Here is a 26,357-nt window from a genome sequence, read left to right on the forward strand (position 1 = left end):
GTCTCCCAATGACATGAATTACAGTGGCCCCTGAGGATCAACAACAGTAACCCTATAGCATATCCTTACAGATGATGATTGGGGTGGAGAGAGACCAGGTCACCCTGTATGTGGACTGTCAGCCCGTGGACAAGAAGCCTATCAAGGGGAAAGGCCTCGTCAACACCGAGGGAGATACACTGATTGGGAGGCTGGACGTTGACGCTGATGCTTCTGTTGTGGTGAGTGGGGCAGGGATAGCCTGGTCCCAGATCTGTTTGTGCTGTATTGCCAACTCTTGTGGTCATTGTTAGGGATGACAATAACCATATGAGTTGGCAAGACCACACAAACAGATCTGGGATCAGGCTAAGGCTGAGAAGGTATTGGTTCCCCAGCGGTGCTATGTTATACAGTAAGCGTTATCTACCATACAGGGTATGGGTTTATATGTGTGCTGAGCACGGCTGTAATTCTAAAGTGCTGCTGCCACAGCAGAACTGCAGCTCAGTGGGGTTCCACTACCACAAAATCATGTTCCTTTACTCAAAAATCTCCCTTGAGGATAATGCAGGTTTTAAACACATTCAGCTCGTAGAGAACATAAACAGAGCTATAAGAACTGTACCACAGGCAAGCATAGGTATAGTTTTAGTGTCATATGATTCTATCCAAAAAATATTTGATTGAAGTTGAAAAATGTTAGGTTACGTTATGTTAAACCATGCAATGCTATTCAATGCTATGTTAAATGATCAATATCAGGCCATTGTCTCGTTCTAGTTTGAACTCCAGTGGATGCTGATCCATTGCGACCCAAAGAGAGCCAATAGAGAGAACTGCCAGGAGCTGCCTGCCATAGAGGTAACAACAACAACCTTGGCTCCACCTGGTCTTTACTTGCTTTGGTTTTAGGTTCATATTGACCAGCAACATAACTTTCACTAACTGGCTTCTGTGAATCTGCACCTGCAAAATTGTGAAGCGATAGGATGGCCTGTTATACCATTGTAGGAGTGCCATGATTACAATACATATGTCAAATAAGCACTTATGTTCATACAGAGAGAATACTGCCAACTCTCACTCTCAATTTGGACTAGACACATTTCATAAAGTGGTTTCATTTTGGCAGCATATTAAAGTCTGACTCCTCGGGTCAGAATTGTAGATTAGAGTACATGCTGTTATAAGTGGGCAGAGTCCTATTGTCCCATAGACTGCGGAATGAAAAGCTCCCGTCTGTCTTTATGATGCAAATATGTCTATCAATTTGGTCTATTCCCTCTAGCTTTGAGGGTAACTTTTCTGCGTACAGCAGTATATTTTCAGTACGCCAACACTAAAATGGTACAGGGGCGCTGTATACTACGGGACTATAGGCTTACTATGGGGTTCTGTATGTCAATGACAGCATGATATGCTCACAGCCAGAGTCATAGATAGAGCCTATATGATTCTGCTCACAGCTATTGTTTTTGGACAGGTGCTTTAGCTTCTCCTGACACTTTGGGTGAAGGTGGTGTGACTACTTCACTAACTCTACATGTTTCTTATTTCTCTTGCTTCTTCAGATGTATGCCAATGCTGAGGTATTTATCTTTTCTACCTTGTTTTTTCTTGGTGTTTTTGGGGCAAATAATCTACATCAATGCTCTGTTGCCTGATTGCCTCGATGCTTTGTTACCTTAGTGGCACAATCAAACTCTGGCTGGAGTAAGACATTTCTTCACTCCCCTCAGAGTGGCCTTCAGTCCTTGTCATGTACTCATCGACTGTGTTGTCTCTTCACCCTCCAGCCTGACCCCAAGCCTGTCCCTGGCCCTCCCGGTCCCACTGGCACTGAGGGGCCCCGGGGGCCACAAGGAGAGGACGGCAGAGACGGGAGAGATGTAAGTCTATCCACCCCATCCAAACTACATATACAATGAAAAATGAACCATCGCATTATGTCATTTACCATGCTGGATATTGCCTCAAACTGCATCTTCGACAGACAGTAAACACTTTTCTTGATTCTCTATTCTCAATGACTAGAACAGATAACCAATGTCTTTCTTTTTACTTGCAGGGCCTTCCAGGTTCACCTGGCAGTGCTGGCACTACTGTAAGTAGGAGATGTCATATTATTAAATGTGTTTCATTCTCTAAGTATTTATTTAACTCTTTGTTTCCATCCTGCAGCTCAACCTGTCATTACTTACAATCAATTTAACTGCAAAAATAGATCAGTGTTCTCTCCTCCACCCTGCCTTCCCCTTATCTCGCTCTGTCTGTCCTGATGAATATTGCACATCTTTCATTGATTAAGTTAAACGCTGACCGGCACTGCCACGGTGTATCTTAGCAACGGTGATGAGCAATGCAGATGGATGATAAAGCTGTTTGTCAGATTTCTTTCTGTACAGAACCATACTTAGCTTTTGTTGTGTCTGCTACGTGTGGCTTTGGTTGTGTCTGTAACTCAGCCGACTGTTGTGTCTGTAACTCAGGGGGCCAAAGGTGACCAGGGGGAGATCGGTTTGCCTGGACAGAGAGGCCTGCCTGGCTTACCAGGAGCTTCTGTAAGTATCACTACTTCCTACTGTACCACACACAACACACACTACCTGTCACACACTCAACCTGTACCACACACACTACCTGTCACACACTCAACCTGTACCACACACACTACCTGTCACACACTCAACCTGTACCACGCACACTACCTGTCACACACTCAACCTGTACCACGCACACTACCTGTCACACACTCAACCTGTACCACGCACACTACCTGTCACACACTCAACCTGTACCACACACACTACCTGTACCACACTCAACCTCTATTTTGCCTTGTGGAGCAAGACAGGGTTGTTCTCTATCACCTTATATATTAGCTTTGGCCATTGAACCGTTTACAGCATCTTTCCACCACAACTGATATTATTAGAATTCAAACTAGTGGAGAGAGAATGTTTTAGTTTGTAGATCAATGATTTCTCCTCTTTTTAATGAAGGGAGTACCTGGTTCAATGGGCCCAAGAGGACCTGTGGGTGAGAGAGTGAGTTATTTTTCTTCACGGAACCTACTAAAGAAACAATATGTTGCTAATAACTTTAACAGCAGGGACAATGTTAACTAATATTGTACTGTTCTGTGTCTAATAACAGGGACTTCAAGGTTTTCCTGGACCAGCAGGCTCTCCCGTAAGTATTCACTATTTTTAGATCATTATATATTAATGGGAACATTTTGTGATATTTATAGCCGTCAAGCCGTGGAATATGTCAGACCACTTCATTTCTATAGCTAAATAACAGGATGTAGCTGATCGCTTTTTATCTCTTTTCCCAGGGCCCTGAGACAGCAGGACCCCCCGTATGTACTACAAAATCTTCAACATCATTACATCATCTTCACCCCGTGTTCTAAACAGCATTAAGACAGCATACAGTATTTTAATCGAGCCCTGCTAATGGGCTATAGAATAATCACATAACTTGTTTATGTTGCTCCTTACAGGGCCCACCTGGGAAAGCAGGAACTCCAGGAGACGAGGGTAACATTGGGCCTGAGGTCAGTGTTCAAATAAGGATCACATAGTAATGATTATAGTAATGACTGATTAAACAGAACACATCCAGCAATAAAAACATCCAGGATATGTTCGGAATTCTGCACTACGTGTCATAGCAGTCATAGTGCACTTTATCATTGCTCCTTTTGATAGTCTGCGGACGATTTTGTAACATACATTACTGATATGTCAGACTTTTCGGTGTCTAGTAGGACATTCTCTGTGTGTTTCATATCTAACTGTAACAGTCCATATTGTTATCAGGGTCCCCCTGGGCCTAGAGGGGGTCTGGGTCTCCCTGGTCCCGCTGGTCTACCAGGACCACCTGGACCTGTGGTAAGTACTGATGCTAACCTCTGACTTCTGGATCTAACCTGAAATTGGTGAATTCCACATCTGTATCCTCTCTGTGTGAATTGACCTTTGTTTTTCTGACTTGGAGTCTTGACCAATGTTCCTCTCTGTTGTGGCTTTGTCTCTTTGGTCTTTCTCATTAATTAACCTAACTATTTATTTGATCAATACTGTCATAAGAGTTCTCTCCGACTTTTAGGGTGGCATCTTAACCCTGACGCAGAGTGATAATCAGTATCACTTCTGCATTAATGGACATTGATTGCACAGCCTCAAACACTGGAGATCTTTACTGTAGTGTTTGTGGACATCTAAACTCTGCTTTAGATGTCACTCCATAAAGATATGTACTGTGTCACTCACTCTGTTGTCTTTAAGGGACCACCTGGGGCTGGAAAAGCTGAGGGGAGTGGGGATGATGTGAGTCTCTTTTTATCATCTTTCTCAGGGTTAAACCAACTTTCACAGGGTCTGCTAGATGGTGGGACTAGGTGGTTCAGCCTAATGTTGTTGTAATAACTACACTTCAGCTTAATTCACAATTCCCTAAGACACTGTTGTTGTTGCTGCCATTTCATTCTGACAAATCTGCATGTGGAACATTGGTAGCTATAGTGTTCTTCAGTCAGTGGCTATCGAGGAGGTGAAACCCCCTGCAGGTGTAGGGATAATGTTATATCTGTGTCTGTCTACATTTGTCTGCAGTGCCCTGCTGCCTGTCCAGCTGGACCACAGGGAAACCCAGGGCTATCAGGGATGAAGGTGAGGAATCTTAGTGACAGACACTGGATGAAATACATACCTGGCTTTGGGCACCAGATCCCTTATCATTATTCACACCATTGTGGCCATTGGTTTTCTCTGATACCCGTATCTGATCATTTCATGGATTGATGTATGACTTATCCAGACGCTCAAAGCGCTTTACATTGTAGGAGGAAAATCATTGTATGAACCACCAATGTGAGCTTCTGATAGTTGATGATATTCAGTCTGAACTGGATTGTTATGTCATCTCCAGGGACACAAGGGATTACCAGGTGATAATGGAGCTGCAGGGGAAGCTGGACAAAAGGTATGACAAGCAATCAATTCTAATGTTTAGTGAAAAAGTGTGATGTTTGACAATGTGCTTAAGTACATTGGGTGCTTAGGTTTGATTATTCAAGCACACAAATCGCTAGATGTGAGTATTTGTGTTTTTCCCATGTTTCTAATCCACAGGGTGAGCCAGGACCATCTGGGGTGCAGGGCCTAACAGGCAAGATGGGAGATGATGTAAGAACCGTCCTTGCTCTGAAAGATACCAACACATACAGGCTGACATTCTACTTCACTGTCTGAAATCGAAAATCCCAGTCACTTCTTTTGTATTTTCTACACCTATTTTCTCCTGTTCCAAGCGGGACATAGGGAATGAGCATGCCAACATTTCTGCCTCTCATGGATATTGGTATTTTGAGCAGACTATAATGTTACATAGGATTTCTGCCTAAAGCACAAAATGCACATTCAGAGATGATACATAAGATTTTTTGCTTCAAGTCAAATTGGTCATACAACCAGCCATTTATAACTGTTTAATGTTTTTGCTGTGCATCACTGTGAATCCTATTAAATAGAATACATTTTCACATCTGTAATGCATTCCAGGGACAAAGAGGCGCTATTGGTTTTCCTGGTAGTCCTGGAGATAAAGGAGACAGGGTAAGGGTTTAAAACAATATTTACTACAAGCCTTGTAAATGTTCTACTTTAGTGTTTAGGGTCTTAAACTCACCATTCTTGTTGTCTCCTCCTCTCAGGGTCCTCCTGGTTTCAACGGCATCCCAGGACCCACCGGACCACCGGGTTCTCCTGTAAGCACTACACATTTAATCAACTCAGTCAATTATAACTGCCATTTTCAATCAATGACTGGAGGACAGACTGTGGTTGACAATACCTAGGGCTGAACGGTGTTTTCCAAAAATGTCTGCCATTATCTTCTGTAGTGACTACTTGTTTTCTGTTAGGGTATGGAGGGCATTCGTGGACGTCAGGGTCTGGAGGGAGAAAAAGGTGATGATGTGAGTATCTCCTCTCTTCTACAGTATCTCTAGTGTTTTTACTGGGCTTTCTAAATATGGTTTTGTTCCAAGCCTTTCTGTTCACCTAAATTGTTGCATGGTTCATTGCATGGGCGTTTCTCAGGGAGCCATCGGTCCTCAGGGAGATCAGGGGCCTGTTGGTGCAAAGGGAGACACTGTGAGTACACAAACAATACAACATAAATTGATCTTATGTCCTTACTAATAAGTCATCAGATGGATGCAGGATCCTTTTGTAGTGTTAGTTGTATAGTTAGATTGACCTGAACAATTCATATTGTGTAACATTGCTCTTATTTTTTATGAGTGTTATTATGACGCTGAGGTTTTGTTGCTGTTGTTGTTGTTGTGGTCAATGATGAACTGTGATTACAGGGTACTCCTGGGGCAGACGGCATGGATGGACTCCCTGGAGAGGATGGAGCTAAGGTCAGTCTACGTTTTATGGTTACTGTACATACAGTTGAAGTCGGAAGTTTACATACACCTTATCCAAATACATTTCAACTTAGTTTTTCACAATTCTAGACATTTGACCCGAGTAAAAATGCCCTGTCTTAGGTCAGTTTGGATCACCACTTTATTTTAAGAATGTGAAATGTCAGAATAATAGTAGAGATAATTATTTATTTCAGCTTTTATTTCTTTCATCACATTCCCAGTGGGTCAGAAGTTTACACACACTCTATTAGTATTTGGTAGCATTGCCTTAAAATTGTTTAAGTTTCGGGTAGCCTTCTACAAGCTTCCCACAATAAGTTGGGTGAATTTTGGCCCATTCCTCCTTGCGGAGCTGGTGTAACTGAGTGAGGTTTGCAGGCCTCCTTGCTCGCACACGCTTTTTCAGCTCTGCCAAAACATTTTCTTTAGGACTGAGGTCAGGGCTTTGTGATGGCCACTCTAATGCCTTGACTTTGTTGGCCTTAAGCCATTTTGCCACAACTTTGGAAGTATGCTTGGGGTCAATGTCCATTTGGAAGACTCATGTGCGACCAAGCTTTAACTTCCTGATTGATATCTTGAGATGTTGCTTCAATATATCCACATAATATTCCATCCTCATGATGCCATCTATTTTGTGAAGTACACCAGTCCCTCCTGCTGCAAAGCACCCCCACAACATGATGCTGCCACCCCCGTGCTTCACGGTTGGGATGGTGTTCTTCGGCTTGCAAGCCTCCCCGTTTTTCCTCCAAACATAACAATGGTCATTATGGCCAAACAGTTCTATTTTTTTTTCATCAGACCAGAGGACATTTCTCCAAAAAGTACGATCTTTGTCTCCATGTGCAGTTGCAAACCGTGGTCTGTCTTTTTTATGGCGGTTTTGAAGCAGTGGCTTCTTCCTATCTGAGCGGCCTTTCAGTTTATGTCGCTATAGGACTTGTTTTACTGTGGATATAGATACTTTTGTACCTGTTTCCTCCAGCATTTTCACAAGGTCCTTTGCTGTTGTTCTGGGATCGATTTGCACTTTTCGCACCAAAGTACATTCATCTCTAGGAGACAGAGCGCATCTCCTTCCTGAGCAGTATGACGGCTGCGTGGTCCCATGGTGTTTATACTTGCGCACTATTGCTTGTACAGATGAACGTGGTACCTTTAGGCATTTGGAAATTGCTCCCAAGGATGAACTAGACTTGTGGAGGTCTCCAAATTTTTTTTTAGGTCTTGGCTGATTTCTTTTGATTTTCCCATGATGTCAAGCAACGAGGCACTGAGTTTGAAGGTAGGCCTTGAAATACATCCACAGGTACACCTCCAATTTACTCAAATGATGTCAATTAGCCTATCAGAAGCTTCAAAAACCATGACATCATTTTCTGGAATTTTCCAAGCTGTTTAAAGGCACGGTCAACTTAGTGTATGTAAACTTCTGACCCACTGGAATTGTGATACAGTGAATTATAAGTGAAATAATCTGTCTGTAAACAATTGTTGGAAAAATTACTTGTGTCATGCACAAAGTAGATGTCCTAACCAACTTGCCAAAACTATAGTTTATTAACAAGAAACTTGTGGAGTAGTTGAAAAATGAGTTTTAATGACTCCAGCCTAAGTGTATGTAAACTTCCAACTTCAACTGTATATATAGATTAGTATACTTAGTTAGTACAGTTTAAATAAAGATAATATATCCAGTCTTACACGATCTGTCAAGAAATCAATCTGTTATCCTGTGAACATACCTGTGATCTTTCCAACAGGGAGAAGCTGGCGTTCCTGGGACTGTAGGAATCAGGGGTATGGTCGGAATTCCAGTGAGTCTAATATTAATCTTTGACGCTTGTATAAAATAAATATAATTAATCTAAGAATATAATTATAAATTAGATTACCTTTTGTTGGTATTAAAAGGAAAGAAAAAGCTATGAAAATCAATATAGCGGTTAGTTGCCTTCCAGTCAAACCACAGACCAGATTAATAAAACATTTATACAGGTCAGAGGTCAAAGCAGGGGAAACAGAATCAACAGAAACAACACAACAAGGAAGTAGTCCATCCCTTATGTTGTAATGCTCTCAAAAAGAAGAATATACTGTACGGTATTCTGAGGATATCTTGTGTGTTGTTTCTGCAGGGCTTCCCAGGAAAGCAGGGGCTGGTTGGAGCTGGAGGTGCCAAGGTAAAATGTGTGCGTGTGTGTGTCTGTGTGCGTGCGTGTCTTGGATACAGTTTCATTTCTTGTGTTTGTCTATTGTAAACAGTATGCTTTTTGTGCAGGGTGACACAGGAGCTGACGGACCAGTAGGATCAATCGGAGTTCCTGGGAAAACAGTGAGTATCAAATTTCACACTTAAGTGTTTACTATCAGTCAACACTGCTAGCCATGATTGTGAATCCATATTCTACTGATGGTGCTGAAGATGCTTAAAAACACTGTCGTTTGTTTAGGGGGCAACTGGACCAGCAGGAGAAGATGGAAAACCAGGAGACAAAGGAACTACTGTAAGTTGACAATTCTTTACATTTTATTCAATTTCAACAGTTTATAATAGTCTGTTTTAAATCTACATGACAGTAGTAATTTTTTATTCATATATTCAACTATGATTGCCATGCATACTGCTCATCAATAACAATCCCTGTCTGATGGTAACAATGAGCTGACAGCTAAACTCCTTAAACCCACAATTATTAGATTGCCTTTAATGATAACCATGAGTCTTATTGATCCTGCTTCCCTCTCCCCAGGGCGAGACCGGAAAGCAGGGACCAGTGGGGGTCACAGGTGATACAGGCATGCAGGGTGACAAAGGGGACAAAGGTGACACTGGCGAAAAGGGACTGAAGGGTCACACTGGACACAAGGGAGACCAAGTGAGTCCTGATGTGTAGTAGTTTATTGTTTTAGTAATAGTTGTCAGTTTGTAGATGAAGGGGTTTGAATGACTTCTGCTTTCCTGTGTCTTGTTCCTAGGGTCCTATTGGCCCCTCTGGCCCAAAGGGAAGTGAAGTAAGTCCATGGATTCACATCAATACCATATATCATGTGAACAATGAGACAGTAGTCTTTTGTAAGATACAGTATCTGTATTGACAGTCTAACCTCTGTCCTCAGGGTGATCCAGGTCTTACAGGAGATTCTGGAGTCAAAGGAGACCAGGTATATGTTCTACTGAGAGATACATTTGATCTAGCTTTAGTATTCCCTTGTATTTGTAGTGACTACAATGGTCCTAATTCAGTCGATTATTGTTGTTTTATAGGGTCCTTCTGGTGTTCCTGGGATCAAAGGAGAGGTACAGAACAATGTCACAGTTTAATTGATTGGTTGATTGGTTGGTTAATCAATTGGTTGGTTGGTTGGTTGTTTGGTTGGTGGAATAATTGAATGCTGTATGGTATACAGTTAACATTTAAGTCGTGTTGTGTTGTCCACTCACCTCTAGGTTGGAGAGAAGGGCATGAGGGGATATACCGGGGAAAATGGTAGACCAGGGCAGCCGGGTCATGAGGGTTTGACTGGTCCCCAGGGAGCCAATGGACTGGAGGGAGAGAGAGGGTTACATGGATCACCTGGGCCTAGAGGCCTACCTGTAAGTACCTTTAACCTGGGCCTAGAAGCCTACCTGTAATTACCTTTAACCTGGGCCTAGAGGCCTACCTGTAATTACCTTTAACCTGAGCCATCGAGGCCTACCTGTAAGATCCTTTAACCTGGGCCTAGAGGCCTACCTGTAATTACCTTTAACCTGGGCCTAGTGGCCTACCAGTAATTACCTTTAACCTGAGCCATCGAGGCCTACCTGTAAGATCCTTTAACCTGTGCCTAGAGGCCTACCTGTAATTACCGTTAACCTGGGCCTAGAGGCCTACCAGTAATTACCTTTAACCTGAGCCATCGAGGCCTACCTGTAAGATCCTTTAACCTGGGCCTAGAGGCCTACCAGTAATTACCTTTAACCTGGGCCTAGAGGCCTACCTGTAAGTATGTTTAACCTGGGCCTACAGGCCTACCTGTAATTACCTTTAACCTGAGCCATCGAGGCCTACCTGTAATTACCTTTAACCTGGGCCTAGAGGCCTACCTGTAAATACCTTTAACCTGAGCCATCGAGGCCTACCTGTAATTACCTTTAACCTGGGCCTAGAGGCCTACCTGTAAGTATGTTTAACCTGGGCCTACAGGCCTACCTGTAATTACCTTTAACCTGAGCCATCGAGGCCTACCTGTAATTACCTTTAACCTGAGCCATCGAGGCCTACCTGTAATTACCTTTAACCTGGGCCTAGAGGCCTACCTGTAAATACCTTTAACCTGAGCCATCGAGGCCTACCTGTAATTACCTTTAACCTGGGCCTAGAGGCCTACCTGTAATTACCTTTAACCTGGGCCTAGAAGCCTACCTGTAATTACCTTTAACCTGGGCCTAGAGGCCTACCTGTAATTACCTTTAACCTGAGCCATCGAGGTCTACCTGTAATTACCTTTAACCTGGGCCTAGAGGCCTACCTGTAATTACCTTTAACCTGAGCCATCGAGGCCTACCTGTAATTACCTTTAACCTGGGCCTAGAGGCCTACCTGTAATTACCTTCTTCCAAGCAAGTGAAGGACGACTGTAAAACACACTGATGTTAATTAATATACTTTTCACCCTTCCAAATCCAATAGGGTCCTAAAATGAATGATATCAAACTTCGCGAACTATGCTCAGCAATTGTTGAAGGTACGTGAATATTGTGTAGCCTACACACTGTAACAATCATTTAAGGCAGACTGCCATGTAGGGTGCTTTGTTCAACTGACATTTGAATAATTCTCTCCATCTAGAACACTTAGCAGAGTTTAAGAAAGAGGTCCTAAAGAAACCAGCAGCGATCGGGGCTCCTGGCATGGCAGGACTACGGGGCCCTGCAGGTCCACCGGGCCCAGCAGGGACTGCAGGAGAGGCCGGTCCCAGAGGACTGATGGGAATGAAGGGACCACCTGGATACTTTGGGTTACCAGGCACACCTGGAAAACAAGGTAGGACTAGGTGGATACCCAAAGATGGTCAAAGATAACGGGGGAATGATGTATCAATAACTTGCTAGATAAAGGTGAAATGTATAAAGAACTGATCATTCCAATGGAATACTTCGGCCATCTTGGAACTGGCCATTTCATTGTGTACAGTAGAGAACATAGAAACTCCAACCAGAAAAGTATAGACACAGTACAAATAGTTAGACCTTCTATTTGTCCATTATAGTGTATTTCTGTAGAGGGCCCACAGCCGTACTGACGGATGCAATCTATTTAAATCTATTTCAATATTTTTGAGAAATACTGCATTGTCTGGCCTCCAGGTTCATTGTCGCCACAGTACAGTAGCTTAGGGCCAGGGTTGGGGAATAACGGATTACATGTCATCCGTTACATGTAAGGGATTACAAAAAAACAGTAACTAATCAGTTACATGTACATTACCAGCAAAAATATTGTAATCATGTTAGTGATACTTTTAAAAACTAGATGATTACTTCGAGGATGATTTTTAAATTTAGAAAGGAGATTTGGACACTTCTCTGTTTTCTCAATGACATTCAAATCAGCATTGAAAAAAGGCGCAAGTTTAAGTTTGTTCCACCTGAGTGAGTCTGACCAGAAGTTAGAGACCACTATGATGACACACCAAATGGGTTTAATGGATTGCAGGAAAAGATCAGGAATAGGCTTTTTTAGGGTACAGTCCAAGCTGTCTTCCAATGGTGCGACTGCTATCGGCATCCAAAGATTATCCAATTTGAATAAACGCTTGGAGGTAAGGATGACATCAGTGGTGTAGTCTACGACGATACGGATATCACTTATTATTGATATCTACATAGCGCATTGATGTGAATCACACTGCTGCTCTCTCATTTAGCTATTTGAGCTTTACGGATTGTGGTTGTTGTGGATGGCTGTTCACAAATCTAAAGGTGTATTTGAACCCAATAATGGTTGAATTCAAGAACTTTAAACTGCCTATCAATCATTGTTTTTGAAACCACTGGACAGCCAGTGAAAAATGTGCTCTTGCAACAGCTGCACAGTGCAGATCCCAGTCTGTGGAATAAAAGTGGTGCTTTCTAATTCATGTTGATAAAAAAATACATCCATAGGCCTAATGGACACATGTTCAAACTCGCACACTTTTGATAGACTTAAAGGAGCAATATGTAGTTGCTACATACATTTTTGGATATATACACGACCGTTCAAAAGTTTGTGGTCACTTAGAAATGTCCTTGTTTAAAAAAAAAACTATTGTTCATTAAAATAACATCAAATTGATCAGAAATACAGTGTATGCATTGTTAATGTTGTAAATGACTATTGTAGCTGGAAAAGGCAGATTTCTTTAATGGAATATCTACACAGGCGTACAGAGGTCCATTATCAGCATCCATCACTCCTGTGTTCCAATGGCACGTTGTGTTAGCTAATCCAAGTGTATCATTATAAAAGGCTAATTGATCATTAGAAAATTATTTTGCAATTATGTTAGCACAGCTGAAAACTGTTGTCCTGATTAAAGAAGCAATAAAACTGGCCTTCTTTAGACTAGTTGAGTATCTGGAGCATCAGCATATGTGGGTTCGATTACAGGCTCAAAATGGCCAGAAACAAAGAACTTTCTTCTGAAATTCGTTAGTCTATTCTTGTTCTGAGAAATGAAGGCTATTCCATGCGAGAAATTGCCAAGAAACTGAAGATCTCGTACAACACTGTGTACTACTCCCTTCACAGAGGGCAAACTGGCTCTAACCAGAATAGAGAGAGTGGGAGGCCCCAGTACACAACGGAGCAAGAAGACAAGTACATGTGAGTGTCTAGTTTGAGAAACAGACGTCTCACAAGTCCTCAACTGGCAGCTTCATTAAATAGTACCCACAAAAACACCAGTCTCAACGTCAACAGTGAAGAGGCGACTCCGGGATGCTGGCCTTCTCGGCAGAGTTCCTCTGTCCAGTGTCTGTGTTCTTTTGCCCATCTTAATCTTTTCTTTTTATTGGCCAGTCTGAGATATGGCTTTTTCTTTGCAACTCTGCCTAGAAGGCCAGCATCACTGAGTCGCCTCTTTACTGTTGACGTTGAGACTGGTGTTTTGCAGGTACTATTTAATGAAGCTGCCAGTTGAGGACTTGTGAGGCATCTGTTTCTCAAACTAGACACTCTAATGTACTTGTCCTCTTGCTCAATTGTGCACCGGGGCCTCCCAGTCCTCTTACTATTCTGGTTAGAGCCAGTTTGCGCTGTTCTGTGAAGGGAGTAGTAATTGTTTCATCTGTGGATTTGCCCTTTAAACAGCTGCATATTATCAAGATATCAAAGTGTCACCAACAAAAAGGTTAACAATAGGCCTATAGCAAATGCAGCATATGGCATTCATTTTTCACATGTAAATAGCACTTTTCAGTAGTGCTCAAAGCATGCCATTCCTTGAGCACAGCATTTATTTTTCAACTCGAATCAATGAGCCCAATCAGTCCTCCATGACAACAAAATCATAAACAACAGAGTAGAGCTGGCTAACAAGTCTTTAGTTTTGGGGTTATGCTCAGGTAAAACAATTTGGCTAATCTATACTTCCATATATCCAAGTCCTATTCTTGATGATCAAGGGGTATAACATCTATTAGAATGACTGGAATTCTGATAGACTTTGGTTTTTAATGTAAAGATATGATTTAATCATATTATTATATGTTGTAGAAAGTGATGGGTTAGAAGAAGCGTACATATCCAATCCATAAAGTAATATGTAACATCCATATATGGCCAGCTATGTAAACTTTAACATTGATTTATCCTGCAGTAGACGTGGTTCAATTTGTAACATACACTTTTGTCTTCTTATAATGCCTCTTAAGGGGAAAGTAATCTAAAAGTAACTGAATGTAATCAGATTACGTTACTGAGTTTTCGTAATCCAAAAGTTACTGATTACAATTTTGGACAGGTAACTATATTACATTTAGAAAGTAACCTCCCCAACCCTGCTTAGTGCTCTGAAAGAGCTTATACAGTGTGTTTGTACAGTTTGTTCTTTGTAGATGGGCTTGAGTCATGCATTCACATCCAGGGCTAAATCAGACAACACAGCAAAATCCCTCTCTGCTAAATCCTTTTAATTGCATCCCTTTTGTTGACACACACCCACGGACGTACACGCGCACGCGCGCACACACACACCTACACACTAACAAAAATACACAAATAAATACTTCCTGTGGTGATAATAGCCCATTTCAGACAGTCAATGTCAACATGTGAAAGAAATGTTCCTCTTCTCTGTAGGTGACGCTGGTGTAAAGGGGGATACAGGACATAAGGGAGAAAACGGAGTGGGAATCCCAGGAAGTCCAGGCGAGCCAGGCCCACAAGGTAACACCACCCCTCCCCCCATTCTTATCTTATCTTAACGCCTGAATATTTTAGCTCCTCAAGTTTATGCCAATGCTTTAGCTCAGCAGGCTAACACAGTCTGGTGTCGCTCAAGAGACCTGGGTTTGAACCCAGTTGGTCACACATAGACATGACGAGGCGTTGTTCAGTACCTGTTGCCATCATCTCCCTCATCCTTTGTCTCTCAGGTGTGGCTGGCGTCCCTGGCATCGGGAAGGACGGTAAAGATGGAGCTCCCGGTAAAGACGGTGTTAATGGTAGCCCAGGTGCTTCTGGTTCCAGGGGAGCTACAGGAGCCCCAGGGTATTGTGACCCCTCAAACTGTATAGGCAGGCCCCCACCTCTCTATATGATGAGTGGGGGGAAGAAATCCAGCTACAGCAAAGGGCCGTGAGGAACACAAACAGAAGCTCGGAACACATTGCATCTCTAGCAGCAGCAAGACAGACGTGAGGTACCCAGTTCAGGAGTGGTAATACATGGGAGTCTTCACATGTTTCCCTCATCGCACCACAGAACCAAAGAGAAACAGAGACAAGGCAAATGTCATTTAGAATACTGTATAGATATTTTTCTAGCTTTTCATATTTTTGCCTGATGCATAGTTTTTTTTGTGGAGAGAGCTTATCTGATGTTATGCATTCTAAGACAGCTGCTATTGATTTTAAGCTAGCCTTTCAACTGATCAGTGGCCCATCATGGCCCAAGTGCTGTCCCGAAGACAAATTACACAAACTTCTAAAATGACCGTATTGTTAAATTCATGTTGTTCCATTCATACCCACAGATTCAGGTAGACAAACAGAGCAATGTGTTGGTTTTCAACTAACACAAAGGTAAATAATGTATGTATTTTACTTCTATTCATGTACTGTTTAATTCCTTGTTTAAATAAATTCATAAAAAATGTCCTCACCAGCACCATGTACAGTACGAAGTTCAGCCTTTCACAAATAACAAAACCTCAAACTGCGCTTTGGAATCATTCTTTTTCAATATTGATCAATAAACAAATAAATAACGGCAAAAGTCCACTACCATGATGAGCCATAGACAGATATTGGTAGTTGATGTTTTCATTCAGTCACTTGAACATAGGATAGTCTATGTTATACAGAAGTTGTACAGTACGAGTACACATGTTTTTCCCTGTTGTTGTTTTTTCTAACAATGTAATAAACTGTTTTGTTTGGGAAATATTGCACATCAGACCTTGAGTTGTTTTTTGTGAACAGCTACCTTTATCTTTAGGGAAGCATTTTAGAACAAACCGTTCATCCATTTTTTTTATATTGGCCCTCCAGGGAAGATATATCATGCCATTTTTCATGGTATCCAATAGATAGTTACAGTCTTGTCCCAATGCTGTAACTCCCGTATGGACTCGGGAGAAGCAAAGGTCGAGAGCCATACATTGTCTGAAACACGACCCTGCCAAGCCGTACTGCTCACTTAACCCGGAAGCCAGCCGCACTAATGTATCAGAAGGAAAACCGTACACCTGGCTACCGTGTCAGATCTGTAGTGACACCTCAAGCACTTCAAGGCAGTGCCTTAGACCGCAGCGCCACTTGGGAGGCCCAAAATACTATGTATTGACAGCTTTGTGACTTTCAGCATTACCATTTGAGAGATGTTTTGTGACATCATGATTACCATTGGAGAGTTCTATCTGTTGAAGCTGTTACATCCAGGGGATGGAGCAAGACCTCCAGGGGACCAGTTTGATCAGTCTTTGTTACAAACGTCCGCAGGGTCTTCCAGTCCACCGTTGCCTAGTTACTGAGAGAGGAGAGTCAACATCCCATTCTCTGAGTCTATACACCAGAGATTAATTTATTGAGTCAATATGACCTTTAGAAGGTTGCTGGCCGTTGGCTGAAACAGGAGATTGGGCTACTGCAGGCTAGAACTAACCTCCTCCTCCCCCTCTTCCTCCCCCTCCTCCACCTCCACCTCCTCTTCCTCCCCCTCTTCTGCCTCCTCCTCCCCCTTCTCCTCCTCCCCAATCCCCTCCTCCTCTTCACCCTCCCCCTACTCCCCATTCCCCTCCCCCTTTCACCCCTCTTCCACCTCCTCCTCCCCCTCCTCCCCATCTCCCACCTCCTCTTCCGCCTCCCCCTCCTCCCATCGCCCCCCCTCAACGGCATCTATTTGTCCTCATTGGTCTAATCATGGATCTACTAGCATCCCTTAGAATAATAGGCTATAGGTTGTACATAAACCACTAACATACCAACAGCTGCACGATGGATCGTTTCAGAAAAATTACAATTATGATTAGCAATAAAAATTGTTTAGATATTTTACAGAACTGCCAATTGTGCATGCTATGCAAACGATAACGGGAGAACATTTAAAACTGACCGATTACTGTTCATTTCATTGGGTCTGTAGAAGTTGCGATTGACATTCAAAAGAAGCAATGAACTTGTCATATGCCTGCAGGGTCTACTGGTAAATTAGCTGGTAGTATTAGACATTGAGCAACGAGGTTAAGTAGGAAACCTAACAATTGAGAATACAAGTCATACCAGCACTTATAAGAGGACACAGCAAGATTACTCACAAAGGAAAGGAAAAGCCTTTTTCTAAAAAAATTATCTGTTCCAGTCTTTATTACAACATGATACAGTACATAATACACCTTTCCAATACGTACAAACATACCAGCCACTAATTTAGGATATTTTAGCACCAATCTTTTAGGATAAACAGGTAAGGATTACCATCGTAAAACCATTTTTAACATTCCACATACGGTAAGCTACTGGTATTTCAAACTGTGAATAATTTAACAGTAGAATTAACAAAAACTTTAAATCAGTTACATACAGTTGGTTGTTTTGAATTATCACAAATTTAGATGAAATCAGGAAACAAGCCAAACATAATTAGAAACGTGCACTTTCTGCATTATTTTCTATGGGGAGCACTGGCAGCAAACATCAGACATTCTAATGCTCATATCAATGGACTAACAAGCGTTTTTAATTTACAAAACCATTATGTTACTATTATATTTCTCCTATTTGGCATTCTGGCATCCTGAAACGTAATTCATAACGAAGTCTCCACTGTGATGTGGTAGTAAAGTGTATGCAAGTCAGTGAAGAGTATACTGTCTCTGTTCCTTTGACTGCCATGGATCATGAGGCACAGTTTTATAGGCTACAGTACAGTGGGCAATGTAGACACTGTATATTTAGCTATAAATATTCTGGAGAGCACTTTGGACGACCTTCAGTGAAGTGACCTGAGGTGCAGATGGCCAAGCAGTGTTTTCACTGTGGCTGTTGGCTTAGGTTCTGGAACACTGTTGGTGTTGGCCTGGGTTCTGGAAACACTGTGGGTGTTCTTACTGTGTTCTAGAAATACATGCTGGATCCAGGCTCACATCCATATAAGGAAGGCCTAAAATACAATATACTGTATCTATTTTACTTTATTGGTGACCTGATGAACATTTCGGAACCTCAATGTTGATGTCTTACATTTCTTCTCATTTTTCAAGCCAAAATAATTCCCCTAGAGTGAGCAGTGAGTAATCTATTGTATTATTTTTTACTGACTCTCCCTCGACTCATCTTCTGAGTTTTAGAGAGGGTATAATTGGTCCACCAGGGACGTGGGATAAGTGATGAAAGACATCCTTCAGACAGAATACACACTGACTTTACCAATCACAGAACAGGGAAGAAGTAACTCATGCTGTATAGCACTTAACGATTTAGCTAAAACAATGTCTTTATTTGAGTCACTGTGTCCCTGGCCTGCCTGTGCCACAGGGGGACTGGCTAATGAGCAGGGGGAAGTGGCACATTACAGAGAACGTAGCGTGAAGCAAGGAAACAAGCAACGTTTGAGGAACGAGTGGAACAAAAGCTGTGGTTTTAATACCTTCTCTCTCCAGACTGGTTACTGGCAGACTCTGTGGAATCGCCAGAGACACTTAGGTAGAAACGAAATGGGAAATGTAGTTTTCCTTTTGTAGTTTTCCATTCATGAAGTTGGATTCCCTTTGGAGGAATAATGAACAAACACTGTACAATAGGCAATTAAAGCTGTCACAAATGGTTTTGTTGTTGACACACTATCTTAGATTGTAAGAAAGGTCAAGATAGTAATTGTACAGATACCCAGAGAATGTGAAAGTTCAGTATTCACCCTGTCCAGTACTGGTGGCCCGGCTCTCATTATTCAAGACAATTGCACTATTAGAAGCTTACAGGCAAGGCAAAACAAAGCATGTAGTCGTTCACCACCATCCACAGCCTCATTAAAGATCCATCCATGAAGCTTAATATTGACATTTCAGATTGTGTCTCATTCAGGCTAATGTTCCCTTCCCATTCAGGCTAATGTTCCCTTCCCATCAATAGAAATAACTTGACTGGATCACTACCAGTTGACTTCAGAGGAGCTGCCTACTGCTGGATCAATGATGTGGCTACTGACTGATGGGTTGAGTCTAATGTTAAACCCATACCAGACTGACGACTGTGTATGTTGGGAGACTGACAACGCTATTATGGTATAAATGGCCGTTCTGTAACTGCGGCTCCATCTTTTACCAGACATGGGTACAGATGGTATTTGTTTTCTTTGAAATAGTTTTGAGTATTTGATTGAGCCTGCCTAAAGTGCCAGATCAGCAGGGTTTGCACTTTTGACAACTATTCCATTGGTTCCATTGTGCCAGGTAAGCTCAATCAAGCGAAAACAAATCGTATTTGAACCCAGGCCCAGTAAGCCCAGTAAGCATGACTGTAGTCGGTGGTCTTTTACATGGTCCTACGAGCCGGATAAGAACAATGGCAGTCCGTCTAAGTTGAACAAATTACGTAATTCTTGATGATAACATTACCAAATATCAGACACCAACCAACCCTCCGCACCCACTTCCCCTGGTCATTTCACCCCCAACCCCCACAACAAAAACAAAAACAAACTAATTCTGACCGGCAGGCAGGCAGAACACTTCTCTCGAGCTCCTCTCCAAACTAAGGAGATATATTTTTATAGAAAGAAAAGTTCTTGGTTCATCCTGACACATCCCAGTTCATAAATAGCTGGACTTTTAGCTCTCGGTCTGCATCCAAAATGGCATCCTATTCCCTTTATAGTGCACTACCTTTGACCAAAGTCGTGCACTATGTAAGGAATTGGTTGCCATTTCAGAAGCAGTTAGTGTGTCCCTGTCTCTTTAAGTCCCCTTGACGTTCTTGGTGTGGGGTCGTGATCCCAGACTAGCGTAGTAGGCACACTGGGAGGGGTCACACTGTCCTGGGGGTCCGCTGGGCCCTGGCTGGCCATGGGGGCCAGGATTCCCTGCTTCTCCCTGAGCTCCAGCCGCCCCGGGCTGCCCGTCCTTACCATAGCCTGGCATACCTGCTGGACCTGGGGGGTGGAGTAGCAAAGTCACACTGAAGCAACTGCTGCTTTCTTAGGAAGTTCAAGTGTCAGTCACTCACCCCACTCGTGCTGGATAGTGCATAGTTTAGCAACTACGGATCTCAAGATGGACACAAACAATCTTCCATTTAGAATGATATTGCTGTAATAGAGACATTCTATTGATAATAGATCAACAGTACTGTACCTATAGGACCTGATGGTCCAGTCTCTCCTCTCTGTCCAACTCCATTTTCTCCCTTGTCTCCTCTGGATCCTCTCTCACCTGGATGGCACAGAGATGACAGACACAACACTCACAATGATGTTCTTACAGACAGTGTCTAAATCAAGACCACGAAAGGCAACGAATATCAATGGTTGGTAAAAATGTGTTTTGTGGAAACCTGAAACCTCTCACGTAGTGGTTTGACAATATTACACTTTTTAGTATTATGCTCTCACAGTGTCTGTATATCTGAACCAAGAAATACAGTATGTGTGACCAATAACAATGGGTCTTCACTTTGGATCAGTTACCTTTAGCACCCATGGGTCCCCTCATGCCATCTCCTCCATTCTGCCCTGGCATGCCAGGCTCCCCTTGGGGTCCGGGGCGACCGTGGCTCCCGTCTTTCCCCGAGGGGCCTGGAGGTCCTGGCCGACCTGCCGTGCTCTTCACATGGGCTGGCTGGATCTGGGCCATCAGGTACGCCATTTTGTCTGGAGGTGGAACCCACGGACACACACCATTAGGACTTACACAGCTCATATGAGGTAAAACACACATTGCAGATTGCGCTAATGTCCCATTGTCCCTAACAATACGCCAGTCTCACCATCTAACGCTTTAGCTAGTTCCTCCTGGATCAGCCTTCTCATTGTTTCCAGTGATGTTGACTCTCCCTGTTGGAAGGAGAAATTAGCATGTTTACGTCATCGATTTCCAGATGTCTGTAATATTTTCTATAGCACTTTGACTGTGGCTGGATATGAACCAGGGCATTTTGTAAACAACAAGACTGTGTTAACCTGCTGAGCTAAAACCTGGCGGTTAACTCTGGGGAGCCATTGCAAGTATTCAAGTCACTACTCACCCGTGGTCCTGGTTGTCCGGGGTTTCCAGGTGTTCCCTGAGGCCCGGTAAGTCCCACCTCTCCTGGGGGCCCGGACATACCCATCATCCCTGTGTGGCCCTTACGGCCTGGGGGCCCCGGGTTACCAGGCATACCTGGATCTCCAACAGATCCCTTATCTCCCTTCCCACCTGAGTCGCCCTACAAAGACATCCAACAAAACACACTCAGAGACAATATAAACAATGTTGTTTATGGTCTTTGGTTGGGCATGCTCCTGTATGTACTCACCCTCTCTCCTTTGACTCCACGTTCTCCTGCTCTGCCTGACATACCCTGTGAAGCAGACAAGGAGTTTGTTTAACGTGTCATTGGCAAGACATCTCCCAATCCATGTTCCACATCATATCCATTTCATAGTGTAAAGATACTAAAAGTAGCTGATGAAAAATGAAATGTCTCCAAAATCAATCAACAAACGAACCAATCAATCAATCACTCAATGGTTCTTACCTGTTTTCCCTCTGGGCCGACAGGACCAGCAGGACCCTAGATAGATAGAGAGATGGAAGGAAGAGACGTTTAAGTAGAATACATTTGATCAAATCAGAAATGCTTGCATCACAACTTGAAATCCTCTTGTGGCTGAACATCAACTCAGACTGTTCCAACATGAAGGACTAGGAGGTGTAGCAACAGTAGCTTAGCACACTAGTAATGACGTTGAGGAGCAGGAATCCCTATTTACCAAAGGTCCCTTTGGACCACTAAAGCCTGGTAATCCTGGGTTCCCAGGGTCTCCCTTGGCTCCAGCCGGACCCTGTAATACACACAGAAACACAGGGACTTATGACTTTCACATGGCGTAGTCATACTGTAGTTGAACACTCAAATCAAATTGTATTTGTCACATGCACCGAATACAACAGGTGAAGACCTTACAGTGAAATGCATACTTACAAGCCCTTAACTAAGAATGCAGTTTTAAGAAAAATACACCAAAAAACAAAAAACAAACAAAGAGCAGCAGAAAAATAACAATAGCGAAGCTATATACAGGGGGTACCGTACAGAGTCAATGTGTGGGGGCAACGATTAGTCGAGGTAATTGAGGTAATATGTATATGTAGGTAGAGTATTAAAGTGACTATGCATAGATAATAACAGAGAGTAGCAGCAGCGTGAAAGAGGGGGGTGGGCACTGCAAATAGTCTGGGTAGCCATTTGATTAGATGTTCAGGAGTCTTATGGCTTGGGGGTAGAAGCTGTTTAGACGTCTCTTGGACCTAGACTTGGCACTCCGGTACCGCATGCAGTGAGGTATCAGACAGAACAGTCTATGACTAGGGTGGCTGGAGTCTTTGACAATTTTTAGGGCCTTCCTCTGATGCCGCCTGGTATAGAGGTCCTGGATGGCAGGAAGCTTGGCCCAGTGATGTACTGGGCCGTACGCACTACCCTCTGTAGTGCCTTGCGGTCGGAGGCCGAGCAGTTGCTTTACCAGGCAGTGATGCAACCCTTCAGGATGCTCTCGATGGTGCAGCTGTAGAACCTTTTGAGGATCTGAGGACCCATGCCAAATCATGAAGCTCTCAACCTGCTCCACTATAGCCCCATCAATGAGAATGGGTGCGTACTCAGTCCTCCTTATCCTATAGTCCACAATCATCTCCTTTGTCTTGATCACATTGAGGGAGAGGTTGTTGTCCTTGCACCACACGGTCAGGTCTCTGACCTCCTCCCTATAGGCTGTCTGTCACGTCCTGACCAGTAAAAGGGGTTATTTGTCATTGTAGTTTGGTCAGGGCGTGGCAGGGAGTGTTTGTTTTGTGTGTTTCGGTGTTTTTGGGTTTAGGTTCTATGTTATCTATTTCTATGTTTATATCTAGTTTTCTATTTCTATGTTGGAGTTTTGGCAATGACCTCCAATTAGAAGCAGCTGGTTGTCATTGTCTCTAATTGGAGGCCATATTTAGTTGTGTTTGTTTCACTTGTGTTTTGTGGGTGGTTGTTTTCCTGTATAGCCTGTGTTGCCTTACTGAACTGTTTTGTTAATTTTGTTCAAGTGTTATCTTTAAATAAATTAAGAAGATGAGCACTTTACCCGCTGCACCTTGGTCCAATCCTTACGACGACTCTGACACTGTCTCATCGTTGTCGGTGATCAGGCCTACAATTGTGTCATTGGCAAACTTAATGATGGTGTTGGAGTTGTGCCTGGCCGTACAGTCATGAGTGTACAGGTGGGGACTGAGCATGCACCCCTGAGGGGCCCCTGTGTTGAGGATCAGCGTGGCGGATGTGTTGTTATCAACCTTTACCACCTGAGCGCAGCCCGTCAGGAAGTCCAGGATCCAGTTGCAGAGGGAGCTGTTTAGTCCCAGGGTCCTTAGCTTAGTGATGAGCTCTGAAGGCACTATGGTGTTGAACGCTGAGCTGTAGTGAACGAATAGCATTCTAACTTAGGTGTTCCTTTTGTCCAGGTGGAAAAGGGCAGTGTGGAGTGCAATAGAGATTGCATCATCTGTGGATCTGTTACGGCGGTATGCAAATTGGAATGGGGCTAGGGTTTCTGGGATAATGGTGTTGATGTGAACCAGACATGAGTACCACGGGTCGGTAGTCATTTAGGCAGGTTACCTAAGTGTTCTTGGGAACAGGGACAATGGTGGTCCGCTTGAAACATGTTTGTATTTCAGAATCAGACAGGGAGAGGTTGAACATGTCAGTGAAGACACTTGCCAGTTGGTCAGCTCGTGCTCAGAGTACACGTCCTGGTAATAATTCTGGCCCTGCGGCCTTGTGAATGTTTCCTGTTTGCTTATGGCTGTATACAGCTCATTGAGTGTGGTCTTAGTGCCAGCATCGGTTTGTGGTGGTAAATAGACAGCTACAGAGAATATAGATGAACACTCTCTTGGTAGATAGTGTCGTCTACAGCTTATCATGAGGTACTTTACCTCAGACGAACAAAACCTCAAGACTTCCTTAGATATCATGCACCAGCTGTTGTTTACAAATATACTAGGATGCCACTCCTTGTCTTACCAGAGGCTGCTGTTCTATCCTGCCGGTACAGTGTATAACCCGCCAGCTGTATGTTATTCATGTCGTCGTTCAGCCACGACTCTGTGAAACATAAGATATCACAGTTTTTAATGTCCCATTGGTAGGGTATATGCGCTTTTAGTTCGTCCATTTTATTATCCAGCGATTTTACATTGGCCAATAATACCGATGGCAAAGGCAGATTAGCCACTCATCGCCTGATCCTCACAAGGCACCCCGATCTCCTTCTGTGAAATCCTCTGTCTCTTTCTCCTGTGAATGATGGGGATGAGGGCCTGTTTGGGTGTCTGGAGTAAATCCCTCTCGTCCGACTCATTAAAGAAAAATTCTTCGTCCAATTCAAGATGAGTAATCGTTGTTCTGATGTCCAGAATCTCTTTTTGGTCATAAGAGACAGTAGCAGCAACATTATGTACAAAATAAGTTACAAACAATGCGAAAAAATAAATAAATAGCACGGTTGGTTAAGATCCCATAAAACGGCAGCCATCCTTTCCGGCGCCATTATCTCACAGGCAGCACTACTCGTTATAAGGGACTAGGTGAGATTAACCTAACGTTTAGCTATCTGACGTTCTTATGAACGTTGCTATTGTTGGAGCTAAATCTCCTAAAAGATCTTGCGGTGGAAGACTAAACAGCTGCAAGTGATTAATATTCATATTTACAAGGGCTTGGTGGGGCTTGATATAACGACCAGATACATAGTAGAGGGAAACTGCTGTGTTCACGAAATACAAACAGCATTTCACTGCATGTGCATGTTTCTGTTTTCACAGAAGCAATGTATGCAATGTTAAGAGCCGTTACTACTGTATATAAATAATCACTCACAGGAGTACCAGGGGCTCCTGGCTTTCCTGAAGGTCCTGGTTCACCAGGTTTACCCTTGAGAGAGGTTGAGAGGTAGAGATGGAAGGAGGGAGGGAGAAAGAGAGAGGGAGAGAGAGCGAGAGAGGTAGAGAGGGAGAGATAGAGAGGGAGAGGGAGAGAGCGAGAGGGGTAGAGAGGGAGAGATGGAGAGGGAGAAAGAGAGAGCGAGAGAGAGAGAGAAATACAGACAGACATTTGTGTCACTTTCTATCAACCAGGTTGTCATCGTGCTAAGTCTGGTGTACTAAGTGTCAGCAGATAAAGGCTTGTCTACAGCAGTATAAAGGTGACTTACATTCTCCCCTCTCCGGCCAGCAAGGCCCTCTGGTCCAAGTGGTCCAATATTACCCTTCAAAACCAAACACAACACATATATTAATGAGACATTCCCTGTATGTTGATAATTACAGAGCTATGATTGGCTAAATTGGTGTTCTTACTCACGTCTTGGCCAGGTTTACCCTCTGGTCCACTACGGCCTTCCTTTCCATCTTCACCCTGATTGGTTAAGGACAGAAATATATTAATCAATGCAATCAATCAATTCACAGTAGGCCTCTCTTTTCCTAATTTTGTTCTATAGAAAATGTTTTGATTATAGCTATAGAAAGGGGCTTCAATGGTAAAATCTATGGGGATTAGAGTAAAACTCCAACGCCTTGACCTTGATGGCTTGAATCTACGAGTCTGGGGTACTGTATAAGAGGCGAGACACTCTTATACAGTACATCCAATGTGTTCTTTAAAATCCATAGGTTGACGTGGAGGTAGAGAGGAGTCAATCCAACATAATCCTCTGTCTTAAGAGAGGTGTTCTGGTGATGCACTTGGGCACTTGGTCCATCTCGGTCAGAGAAAAGGCTGGAGGGGATGTGAGCCTGGCACTGTGTTTCAGTGCCTCAGTGGTGTCTGTAATGAGGCATGCCATTGGTCACACTATAAAGGTCACACTATACTGAGACATGCTATTGGTCACACTGCTGTGGCAGATATCGTATTCTAGAGCTGAGAGCTGAGTGAGATTTAATGAGAGTAGGCATGTGTCACAATTTTGAGAGTGAGATGATTTCATCT

The 26,357-nt window shown here is 43.1% G+C and overlaps 2 protein-coding genes across 4 annotated transcripts in view; one reads left to right on the forward strand and one right to left on the reverse strand.

Moving 5' to 3' along the window:
• The window catches only part of LOC115173727 (collagen alpha-1(IX) chain), a 27,181-nt gene extending 11,106 nt beyond the window's left edge, over window positions 1–16,075 (forward strand). The window contains exons 6-38 of one of the 2 annotated variants that reach the window (XM_029732075.1): window positions 72–221; window positions 763–843; window positions 1,554–1,571; window positions 1,779–1,871; window positions 2,051–2,086; window positions 2,472–2,543; window positions 2,985–3,029; window positions 3,139–3,174; window positions 3,323–3,346; window positions 3,491–3,544; window positions 3,810–3,881; window positions 4,278–4,319; window positions 4,605–4,661; window positions 4,921–4,974; window positions 5,124–5,177; window positions 5,553–5,606; window positions 5,705–5,758; window positions 5,915–5,968; window positions 6,093–6,146; window positions 6,365–6,418; window positions 8,197–8,250; window positions 8,572–8,616; window positions 8,715–8,768; window positions 8,887–8,940; window positions 9,187–9,312; window positions 9,413–9,448; window positions 9,554–9,598; window positions 9,702–9,734; window positions 9,885–10,031; window positions 11,110–11,164; window positions 11,269–11,463; window positions 14,764–14,850; window positions 15,060–16,075. In XM_029732075.1, coding sequence (XP_029587935.1) covers window positions 72–221; window positions 763–843; window positions 1,554–1,571; window positions 1,779–1,871; window positions 2,051–2,086; window positions 2,472–2,543; window positions 2,985–3,029; window positions 3,139–3,174; window positions 3,323–3,346; window positions 3,491–3,544; window positions 3,810–3,881; window positions 4,278–4,319; window positions 4,605–4,661; window positions 4,921–4,974; window positions 5,124–5,177; window positions 5,553–5,606; window positions 5,705–5,758; window positions 5,915–5,968; window positions 6,093–6,146; window positions 6,365–6,418; window positions 8,197–8,250; window positions 8,572–8,616; window positions 8,715–8,768; window positions 8,887–8,940; window positions 9,187–9,312; window positions 9,413–9,448; window positions 9,554–9,598; window positions 9,702–9,734; window positions 9,885–10,031; window positions 11,110–11,164; window positions 11,269–11,463; window positions 14,764–14,850; window positions 15,060–15,265 — 2,295 coding nt within the window. In that variant the 3' untranslated portion in view covers window positions 15,266–16,075. The remainder of the gene's footprint in view (window positions 1–71; window positions 222–762; window positions 844–1,553; window positions 1,572–1,778; window positions 1,872–2,050; window positions 2,087–2,471; window positions 2,544–2,984; window positions 3,030–3,138; window positions 3,175–3,322; window positions 3,347–3,490; window positions 3,545–3,809; window positions 3,882–4,277; window positions 4,320–4,604; window positions 4,662–4,920; window positions 4,975–5,123; window positions 5,178–5,552; window positions 5,607–5,704; window positions 5,759–5,914; window positions 5,969–6,092; window positions 6,147–6,364; window positions 6,419–8,196; window positions 8,251–8,571; window positions 8,617–8,714; window positions 8,769–8,886; window positions 8,941–9,186; window positions 9,313–9,412; window positions 9,449–9,553; window positions 9,599–9,701; window positions 9,735–9,884; window positions 10,032–11,109; window positions 11,165–11,268; window positions 11,464–14,763; window positions 14,851–15,059) is intronic. The other variant, XM_029732076.1, reaches the window with a different exon arrangement.
• A 1,382-nt stretch (window positions 16,076–17,457) lies between these two features.
• The window catches only part of LOC115173728 (collagen alpha-1(XXII) chain-like), a 75,151-nt gene continuing 66,251 nt past the window's right edge, over window positions 17,458–26,357 (reverse strand). For both annotated transcript variants that reach the window (XM_029732078.1, XM_029732077.1), the window contains 11 exons: window positions 25,728–25,781; window positions 25,579–25,632; window positions 25,245–25,298; window positions 22,090–22,161; window positions 21,855–21,890; window positions 21,633–21,677; window positions 21,363–21,542; window positions 21,105–21,171; window positions 20,806–20,988; window positions 20,474–20,551; window positions 17,458–20,271 (listed from right to left, as the gene is read on the reverse strand). In XM_029732078.1, the coding sequence (XP_029587938.1) occupies window positions 20,078–20,271; window positions 20,474–20,551; window positions 20,806–20,988; window positions 21,105–21,171; window positions 21,363–21,542; window positions 21,633–21,677; window positions 21,855–21,890; window positions 22,090–22,161; window positions 25,245–25,298; window positions 25,579–25,632; window positions 25,728–25,781 (1,017 nt within the window). In that variant the 3' untranslated portion in view covers window positions 17,458–20,077. The remainder of the gene's footprint in view (window positions 20,272–20,473; window positions 20,552–20,805; window positions 20,989–21,104; window positions 21,172–21,362; window positions 21,543–21,632; window positions 21,678–21,854; window positions 21,891–22,089; window positions 22,162–25,244; window positions 25,299–25,578; window positions 25,633–25,727; window positions 25,782–26,357) is intronic.

This window comes from Salmo trutta, chromosome 34 (assembly GCF_901001165.1).
Source record: "Salmo trutta chromosome 34, fSalTru1.1, whole genome shotgun sequence".
In the NCBI taxonomy this organism is placed as follows: domain Eukaryota; kingdom Metazoa; phylum Chordata; class Actinopteri; order Salmoniformes; family Salmonidae; genus Salmo; species Salmo trutta.